Source organism: Neltuma alba, unplaced genomic scaffold (assembly GCF_004799145.2).
Source record: "Neltuma alba isolate B1F8T4 unplaced genomic scaffold, ASM479914v2 tig00001667_pilon, whole genome shotgun sequence".
NCBI lineage: Eukaryota > Viridiplantae > Streptophyta > Magnoliopsida > Fabales > Fabaceae > Neltuma > Neltuma alba.
Window position 1 is genome coordinate 66226 of NW_021632562.1, and position 9446 is coordinate 75671.

The following is a 9446-nucleotide window of genomic DNA, read 5'->3' on the forward strand; positions in this document are numbered from 1 at the left end:
TTGCCCAGGCGAGGAGGCAGGTTTTTGGACATATTGCTTAGCAATATTAATACAGGATGTTAAAAAAAAAAAATTCAACTTGATCGAGCGCCTTACCAACTGCTTTAATAACACCAAATTAAATTGATGCCAACTTAATTCTGAGTTGGCAACTAATTGTGCCAAGAATTCAATTAATTTATCTGAAACAATTTTTTTTAATCGACCTTTCTCACCTTCCTATATATTCTAATATTTTAAACGCCAACATGTAATTATATTACTATTATTCCCTGCCCACCTACTAACCTCATATGAGTTGACATTTTACTCAATTATAATTATAATTAAACATGCAAGCAAATGTCGATTAGCACCAAATAATTAGTCTTGCAACAGCACTACTTGAGATTTGAGATTCTCAATGAGAAATTATTTGCGGATGACTTGTTGGTAAGCATCATAAATGTGTGTGAAAGTCTGAAAGATGAGTGATGAAAAAAGGGGGCAATTTTTATAGGGGGAAAAATCATTTTTGTTGGCTGTGAAATAATAAAGCGAAATAGAACAAGAGAGAAAGTTAGAAGAAGAGAGCGAGAAAAGAATTTCTTATATTTTGATGGATTAAATACAACTGAGAAGAAATAAAGATATGAATATACAACTTTAATCTAATCAAAATCTACAAACTTAATGATAATAGGAGATACTCTGAGATGATTAACAAACTAAAAGTTTTTTCTTACATAATACTCGTAACTGTCTGGAGCGGATTCAATAAAATATGAATTATTCCAATAATCAATGTTGTAGAGTGAGTTTTGTACATAAATGGCATTATATTATTAGGATTTTATATTATAGAGTGACTTTTACTCTTTTGTCCTATGGATGCGTGAGTTGTCAAGCTGAGAATTTGAGGAGGTCAGAGGTACCACTACTTATTGAGTCAAGTCAATCTAAATTAATGGGGACTTCACCCCAAAGAGCTTCCTTCTTCTTTGAGCCCGTTCTATTATACCATTTATATGTGCGTCTAGGTGATCGAAACTGGCAGTGTCAAACATGAACATTGCATCTGAATGGATGCTTCTTTTCCTTGCTTTCTTCATTCCTCTTCAACTCCCAAGCTTGTTAGCCTCTACTGATACAGGTAGTAAAAAAAAAAAAAAAATTTTACTTTTCACCATTTTTCTTATGGTATACTCACATTTTCCACAATGAACTGAATCTAGTCCCCAGGATCATATAACTCAGTCTGGTTACTTTAGCTTCTTTCTATAATAATCTTGGTATCGCATTAATGGTTTTGGTCATTCTGTTGAACTTGAACATTTATAGGTTACATAAGCATAGATTGTGGGGCAGAGGAGGCCTACACTGACAGTGACAGCAATATTTGGTACCAAACAGATTCAGGCTTTGTAGAAACAGGCAAGAATCACAAATTACCCTCAGGTTACAGCTTCGATCAACCCCAAATGTCGAAGCAGCTCAACACATTGAGAAGCTTCCCGGACGGAGTTAGGAACTGCTATACCCTCACTCCCAAACAGGGTAAAAACAACAAGTATCTAGTTAGAGCTTTCTTTGCTTACAGAAACTACGACTTGAAGCACACGCCACCTTCTTTTGATGTGTATCTTGGCGTGAATCATTGGAACACTATTGAGTTTGGGGATCTCTACATGTATTTTCCCATTGAAGTCACTCATTTTGCTTTGTCAGATACCATAAGTGTGTGTCTTGTGAACATTGGAAAAGGGGTTCCTTTCATTTCGTCCTTGGAACTCTGGCTTCTTACTGATTCTACTTATCGAACCTCCAGTTCGTTTCCGCTGGATATCTTGACTCGGTCAACCTTTAGCATGTCTGAAGATACCTTGTTCGTCAGGTACCTTTTTCATCTGTTTAAAAAACAAAATTATAAGTGAACTGGTGAGGGTGGTAGGAAGGTTGTGAAAAAGTTTAAATTTTTGCTTCTGACACTGTTCCGCACATTCAGGTTTGAAGATGATGTGTATGATCGTGTGTGGTTTAACAGAATAGTCGGCAATTCAAAGAAAATATCCACATCAGCAACTATTGATTCTTATGGAATAGAAAATACTAACAAGCTGCCATCACAAGTATTGAAGACTGCAATACAGTCTCTGAGTCTCAACTCTTCCTTGGAAATCTACTTCAATAACCATACTGATAGTTCACACGTGTATTATATCAACCTTTACTTCTTTGAATTTGATCAGCGTGTAACAACTCAGAAAAGGATCGTGGATGTTACTTTCAATGATAAAAGCATCCTCACAGATCCCTTTACTACACAACATCTGAAGCTCGTCACAATTGTTCAGAATATCACACAAGCAGACCATCTTCGTATTTCGATCAAAGCCACCCCAGAATCTGATTTGCCAGCCATGATCAATGCCTTTGAGGTTTATAGAGTACTAAGCCTGACTAATTCAGCAACTTATCAAGAGGATGGTAATTTATTTTTCTTTTATTGCCTGATTCACTGCATTTACGTATATCTGAATGGACAATGATGTCACTTTTTCTGCATATATATAGCACAAGCCTCCTTTTGTACAGGGATGAAAATGGATGGTTACTAGGCTCAACAATAGTTGTATGGGTCATGGTTAACTAATTTTGACTCTATCTGAATTCACATAAACCCAGCTACATAATTCTTTTTGTCGTTCCTTCATTGGCACTCTTCTTTCATATTGCTTAAATTTGCTGAAAGTAATGAAATTGTTGTTAATGATGAAAACAACAGCTGATACTATTCTGAAAATCAAACATATTTATGGTATCCCCATCATAAATTGGCAAGGGGACCCATGCATTCCAAACCACTTTGCTTGGGAAGAGCTTACTTGCAGCTCTGATGGCACTCCAAGGATTATTTCACTGTGAGTACTGCTCCTCTCTTCTTTGAAGCATCTAAGATTGAAAGAGATGCATAACCATTGAAACTCTAAAAGAAAGTACTGGCTTCCAAAAGTTATGACTAGATATACAATGACATATGATGAAATAATTATACCATTTTTAGCAAAAGATGATATATCACTTTGCTTTTAATTAATTAGACCCACAATCTTAATGACTACAGTATTGGAGGGACATTTCTTAAATAGATCTGGTTTATAAAAGATATATGTACCAAACTAGTTATGAATATGCCGGATGAATTTTTCAATGGAACCCATCTTTGAGATGCTTATATTTTTCTTAATAATTTTCTTGATCTCTGTGTCCCATCTCCTATAGCAATACATTTTCAGCTCTTGCTTCTTGATACATACCAGACTAGTTATGTTTATAATGGCAAGAAGATCATTCCTTCTAGAATTCTGACAGGAACTTGAGCTCAAGGGGACTAACAGGGCCGATAGATGTTTCCTTTTCAAGATTCTCTGAACTACAGTCCTTGTAAGTTCTAGTGCTTTTTTTGACGCATGCCTTCATGGTTCATCTGACAGGCCTTCATCTAAATAACAAATCTCATGTAGGGACTTATCATACAACAAACTGACTGGAGAAGTACCAGAATTTCTTGCACAGCTATCAAATTTGAAATTCCTGTAAGTTAACATCTTTTACCATTCCCACAGTAACTTCCTTAACCATTTCCTTCCTGCATGTGCATCACAAGTCTGTGCAGTAATTTGACAGGGAATCAGCTCACAGGTTCAATCCCCAAATCACTGTTGCTTAAGTCAAATACCACTTTGTCATTAAGGTTTGTTTATTTTCTTTTAAGTAATTCTAATACAATCAAACAGTTTCTTCCTGGAATTAGCTGTCTTGGCCAGTGTAGTTTCCATTATGGGATATCGATGCCAAATTGCGGTTTCTGATGTCCCAATCACTAACCTAATTAGGCGATGACGTTTGACACTTTAAATTTTTTTCCCCCTTTTCTTGGCTAGATTGGAAAGAAATCCAGGTCTTTGTCTGGCCAGATCATGCAAGACAAAGAAGAATCTTGTTCCATTAATTGCATCTATTGCAGCATCCGTGGCAGTTCTAGTAATGATTGTCCTTACTTTCCTGATGATCCGGAGAATCAAAAAGAAAAACGGAGGTATATATTTTCCTTCTTTTTCAATCTTTCACAGTCCCTGCTGTAACCATTATTTTGTTTCAATCATTTCTCTGTGAGCTTGTAGTCCATTCATTTAACATGATTGAATTCAATATCAAAAGAAATATAATTTACCAAAGAACTGCATTTTTTTAAACTTGGCCTTACAACTTAATGTCCTGTTTGTGCTGGGATGTAGTCATTACAGTTTCAATTTCTTAAGAGTTCACTGAGGAAAAGAAAGAGACAAGATTAAGGGTCGACATTTCCATTTTGAAAGCTCAAATATATATATATATATATATATATGGAGAAATATCGTGAATGGTATGACCATAATTACTTACATTGCCGCTGTGATGTTTGCAGTATCTAAGAAAGATTGGCAAGAGAAATCAGACAAATACGTATTTTCTTTAAGGGATGTTAATAGAATTACCAATAACTTCAAAACTAAAATTGGAAAAGGAGGATTTGGAGAAGTTTACCTTGGTACTATGCAAGATGGTAGAGATGTTGCTGTCAAGCTACTTTCTCAGACATCAAGGCAAGGGGATAGGGAGTTTCACTCGGAGGTTTGACGTGACGATCACAAACCTTAAAAGGAGTTCATTCTATCAGATTTTCCCTTTCCTTCGTATTTTTGTCTATCGGGCAAACGCTTGAGAATTTTCAACGTTTTCCCTAAATGCATAAAGTTAACTTCCAACTGCAGGTAAATTTGTTGACTATCGTTCACCATAAAAACCTGGTTTCTTTTGTGGGGTATTGTGACGAAGGTGACGTGAAAGCATTGATCTATGAATATATGGACCAGGGGAATCTGCAAGGGCTATTGTCAGGTTAGTTATTTAGTGATTAAAAGACAAAAAACCTTTGTTTGGGCTTTCTTGATAAGAGAAATGCATCAGATTACGTGGCTTGAAAATTATTTATGTTGATAAAGATGCTTTCTTTCTTTATTTTGAATGAACTCAAGAAAAATGTTCTGGTTTGGAAGTGTGATATTGTAAGAGATGGAAGCTTTCCCTGAAGACTTGGTTTGATAGTAATGTATGCTTTGTTTTCTGAACTCAGCAGGTAGAAATCCAAATGTCTTGAAGTGGTCAGAAAGACTTCAAATTGCTGTGGATGTTGCACTTGGTATGTGAATCCTCACTCTTCTTCATGGCTTCTATATTTTCCCTGTCTTCTCATCAATCATCTCTAATCAGATAAAGGTGTGTGTGGTGCTTAATGGAAATCAGGATTGGACTATTGCATAACGGTATTAGGCCACCAGTAGTTCATAGAGACTTGAAGACTTCCAATATTTTGTTGAATAAAAAGATGCAAGGCAAGATTTCTGATTTTGGACTCTGTAGACCTTTCATAAATGAAAATGACGCTCATATATCAACCATACCAGCAGGCACATTTGGCTATCTTGATCCCGAGTAAGTAGCATAGTTTCAAAGTTTCATTCAATTTAATATCATGATAGTCAATTGCAGATAAAATCTAGTCACCTATCCTCTAAGTAAATTTCATATAATGGTTAAGAATGAGATAACGAGGATTGAACTTTTGACCCCTTATTTTATCTGTAGATTTCAAAGAACTGGAAAGTTGAACAAAAAGAGTGATGTCTACAGTTTTGGGGTAATTTTGCTGGAGCTGATCACAGGGCAACGTCCTATAAAAGAAGAGGCATCACTTGAAAACAAGGTCACTTGCTTCATTGGGTTAATCGTAAACTTAAGAATGGAGATATTAAATCTATAGTTGATCCAAGGTTACAAGGAGAATATAATACAAGTTCAGCTTGGAAATTTATAGAGACTGCTATGGGCTGCGTTCCACCTAAAGCGATCCAAAGGCCTGACATTAGTGAAGTATTAAGTGAGCTGAAGATCTGTTTAAACTTGAACCAACAACAGACCCATACTCGTGAAAGATCAGAGACAGAGAGCAGCAGAAGAAATCCCAACAATTCATTGGATATGGGCTCTCTGAACTCACTGGGTATTGAATCAACAGCAGGCCCATATGCTAGATAAGTTTATTTATAATTTAATTATTAAGTCTCATCTTTTGAGTGTAAAAACTTGCTTCGAGTCGACTGTTGGTTTCTTATCAGATTTTTAATTTTTTTTTACTGATATGTTTGACTTAATAAGATTAATCACTGCAGAATTGTCTTTCAAAAAAATAGTTAAGAAGTTAATTCAATTATCAAATCAAAATAATAAAATTACACTACTAACTCATCTGGCTAATTTTAACCAACTCTTTTACCAACGTGATTCAACTAATTGATTTTTATTAAAGAACAGAGAGACTAACTTTCCCCCTCAAATATACCTTTTACATAGGAGAGAGCAGGGAAAATAAGAGATTAACAAAGAAAATTTGATATAAATTGGAAAAGACTGAATGTGACAATGTTCAAGGTACCGCTCTCAAGGGACTAAAAGTAGTGAAAAGACTAAATTAGAATAACTTTATGATGCTTTTCTTCCTACTATTTACTTATTTTCCTTATTCAGCAGTCTATATTTACACAAACACACACTCTCCCCTTTATTGGGTACTCAAATTAATGGCACAAGTTTTCGATCTCACCAATACATTTATATACATTCCATCTACGTGCATATCCATGCAACCAATTAAGACCTATATTTTTCAACACATAAGACGCCTAAATGCAGAAAACAATTTATTCAATCCTTTTGCGGTAGTGTTTGGCATATTCCATCACATTGGGAAGATAAAATTTAAAAGGTAAACAAGTATCTATCTTCCAGACAATATACTGAAGTCTGAATCAAATTGCAAAGCACTCGTACTCATGGAACTGCTTGAATTGGTGGGTTGGTCGCTGGTCACTTCCTTGCTCATCTCCAATTCCAAACATCCCCTTAGTTCATAAACTACTTGACTTATATCAGGCCTTTGACTTGCAGTTGGTGCAGTGCATGACATGGCTACCTGTAGGAATTTCCCAGCCGAATCAACACTATATTTTCCTTGGACCCTTGAGTCAATAATGGACTTGATATTCTCGTTTTTAACTTTAGGGGTAACCCATTGAAGCAGGAAAGTGAAGGTATTGTTTGGTTGCCTTTTCGCTGCTGGTTGTCCAGTGATTAGCTCTAGCAGAATTATTCCAAAACTATAAATATCACTTCCTTTTGTAAGGTTGCCAGAACTTTGAAACCTGTAAAAATTTAACATCCAAATTATGGAAACAGAAGATTTCAACAGAATTAGTTTAGTTTATTTGTACATCAAAAACAAAATGAGCTTGATTAGTCTTCCAATCCAAATAATGTTCTTTACAAATTCTCTCTGTATTGCCTTGATTTTCTTGAACGCACGCAAACCTTAAAACTAATTTGATGGGATTCTTAGCTGAAGAATATATATATATATATATATATATATATTATTAATGAAGTGCTTACTCGGGATCAAGATAACCAACTGTCCCAGCTGGACGAGTTGAGACATGGCTATCAATATCATTTGCAAAAGCTCTAGACAATCCAAAATCAGCAATCTTAGCTTCCATATTTTCATCTAACAAAATGTTAGTAGTCTTCAAGTCTCTATGTACTATTGCTGGCTTACAACCATCATGCAAATATTCTAATCCTGCAATTTCATTCATTGCATAACCAAACAAATTATGTGGGCAGAATTAGATCAAAACAAAACTTTATAATTTCCATATATACGAATTGAAAATTCAATCATGTAACTCAAAAAGGTTAATGTATGGATAGTTTTGCTTACCACATGCTGCATCTAGTGCAATTTGAACCTGTTCTTCCCATTTCAAAGCATGTCTGTTGTTACCTATATATAAAATAGTATAATGAGATTTCTTCTATATATACCTTCAAATGTTGCTCAATCAATTAATACCGTGTTGTGCATAGAAAATATCTAGTCTTGCTTTTTAATTTGAAGCAAGATTTCATACCCGACAAATGTTGGCGGGGTCACCATTAGCCATATACTCATAAATTAATGCCCTCGCACCAGTTTCTTTGCAATATCCCAATCAGAGACCAAGTGTCTATGATGAACAACCATCAAGAGTTCTACCTATAACTTAGATGTAACTTTATCAACTCTATGCGAATCAGATAATAGTGAACAAATATTTTTCTAACAATTGTGTCATAAAACAGGAATATAAATTGAACTAACCTCTGATCAAATTCTCTATGACCTTGCACTGATGATTGAGAAAGTAATTTTACTGCAACTTGAGTATCATTCTTAAGAGTGCCTCAATAAACCTTTCCAAATCCTCCTTCTCCAATTAAGTTCTGTAAGTTATTAGTGATCTCAAGAACGTTGGAGTAAGAAATGCTTTACTTCTTAATTTTGATGATTCATGCCCAGTAAAATCCCCTGCAAAAAGATATATCAATAGTGTTAAAAATGTGGACCTTGGCATTCAGATGTTTTCTTTAGCATATCAAATGGAATTAGTGGATTCCAACATGAAAGATAGTTCACATAATCTTGTGCAAACCTTTCAGTCTTCTTATCCTAAAGATCCATGTTCCAAGCAAAACCAAGATTACAACAATCAAAGCAGAGACAGAGGGTATTAGGGGAATAGCGAACTTGTGTTTTTTGCATCGATCCGTCAAGCAAAGATCAGGGTTACCATCCAAACTGAAAGATAATCAAATAATAGTCAATTAGTATTATCATAGACTTGTCAATTTTACTGATGATTATGTTGTCAAATAATTATTAATCTTGTCCAGTTACCTTAAAACGAAATAAAATTTTCCCTACCATCATTGAAACACTAACAATTCTATGATATTAAATTAATATTGATGAACTGATTTTAGTTCAATTTAAAAAAAAAAAATTAAAGGATCTTAAAGCTGAGTAACTATGGTAGATTAAAAAAGAGAACCTCATTTCCAAATCTGACTTCTCCTTTAAAGTATTTGGAATTGAACCAGTAAGCTTGTTGCCTCTCAAATTACTGCAAGAAAGTCATTGTTGAATCACTGATTAGGTGATTTACAAGTTATCATGGTACACATGGACTATTAGTAGTCGCAAATCCTATACCAACTTACAGGATTTCAACTTCGGCAATTTAGCTAGAAATTCTGGTATTGTTCCGGATAAGTTATTATCTGACAAATCCCTGAAACAGTGAAAACAATATTTTGATATGGTGAAATTCTTAGACCGAAGATGTTGTCCTAATTAAGTCACTATATACTTACAGGGACTCTAGCTCCGTAAGCTGGAGAATGAAATAGCTATGTGTCCTGTTAACTTGCTCGTGCTCAAGTTTCTGCTTGGAATAATTCGAACATGTGGTCAAAACATACTAAGATAG

At 34.9% G+C, this 9446-nt stretch overlaps 2 protein-coding genes, 1 long non-coding RNA gene and 1 pseudogene across 6 annotated transcripts; 2 read left to right on the top strand and 2 right to left on the bottom strand.

The window, feature by feature from the left end:
• The first annotated feature begins 1044 nt into the window (after window positions 1-1044).
• Window positions 1045-5229, top strand: LOC114761154 (probable LRR receptor-like serine/threonine-protein kinase At1g05700). Its single transcript, XM_028950482.1, has 10 exons — window positions 1045-1132; window positions 1321-1873; window positions 1985-2466; window positions 2765-2900; window positions 3352-3423; window positions 3504-3575; window positions 3924-4078; window positions 4448-4653; window positions 4794-4920; window positions 5159-5229. Exons 1-10 carry the CDS (start codon window positions 1045-1047, stop codon window positions 5227-5229), a joined length of 1962 nt encoding a protein of 653 aa, XP_028806315.1.
• Window positions 5230-5314: 85 nt separating this feature from the next.
• On the top strand, window positions 5315-6117 carry LOC114761162 (probable LRR receptor-like serine/threonine-protein kinase At4g29180; annotated as a pseudogene).
• A 719-nt stretch (window positions 6118-6836) lies between these two features.
• Window positions 6837-7895, bottom strand: LOC114761170 (putative leucine-rich repeat receptor-like serine/threonine-protein kinase At2g14440). 4 transcript variants are annotated; one of them, XR_003742119.1, is made up of 3 exons: window positions 7859-7895; window positions 7528-7599; window positions 6837-7280 (listed from the first exon to the last, which is right to left on the bottom strand). XR_003742119.1 is itself a non-coding variant. In XM_028950513.1 (2 exons), exons 1-2 carry the CDS (start codon window positions 7861-7863, stop codon window positions 6857-6859), a joined length of 429 nt encoding a protein of 142 aa, XP_028806346.1. In that variant the 5' UTR covers window positions 7864-7879; the 3' UTR covers window positions 6837-6856. The 4 variants fall into 4 exon arrangements, 3 of the variants coding, with proteins under 3 accessions (XP_028806346.1, XP_028806342.1, XP_028806335.1); XM_028950513.1 differs by lacking the exon at window positions 7528-7599 and having other exon boundaries at window positions 7859-7879; XM_028950509.1 differs by lacking the exon at window positions 7859-7895 and having other exon boundaries at window positions 6837-7215; window positions 7528-7720.
• A 543-nt stretch (window positions 7896-8438) lies between these two features.
• On the bottom strand, window positions 8439-9088 carry LOC114761105 (uncharacterized). The gene is made up of 3 exons (XR_003742115.1): window positions 9009-9088; window positions 8610-8755; window positions 8439-8485 (listed from the first exon to the last, which is right to left on the bottom strand). It is a non-coding gene; the product is annotated as an uncharacterized LOC114761105 (long non-coding RNA).
• Window positions 9089-9446: the final 358 nt, after the last annotated feature.

What these genes read in the sequence shown, in the direction of transcription:
- LOC114761154 (XM_028950482.1), top strand. Translation starts at nt 1,045, where the DNA reads ATGAACATTGCATCTGAATGGATGCTTCTTTTCCTTGCTTTCTTCATT. An exon ending in GTTAGCCTCTACTGATACAG is followed by an intron (nt 1,133 to 1,320) that starts GTAGTAAAAAAA and finishes GAACATTTATAG; the next exon opens with GTTACATAAGCATAGATTGT. An exon ending in TCTGCAAGGGCTATTGTCAG is followed by an intron (nt 4,921 to 5,158) that starts GTTAGTTATTTA and finishes TGAACTCAGCAG; the next exon opens with GTAGAAATCCAAATGTCTTG.
- LOC114761170 (XM_028950502.1), bottom strand. Translation starts at nt 7,634, where the DNA reads ATGGAAGCTAAGATTGCTGATTTTGGATTGTCTAGAGCTTTTGCAAAT. An exon ending in GTTGGTTATCTTGATCCCGA is followed by an intron (nt 7,281 to 7,527) that starts GTAAGCACTTCA and finishes AAATTTTTACAG; the next exon opens with GTTTCAAAGTTCTGGCAACC.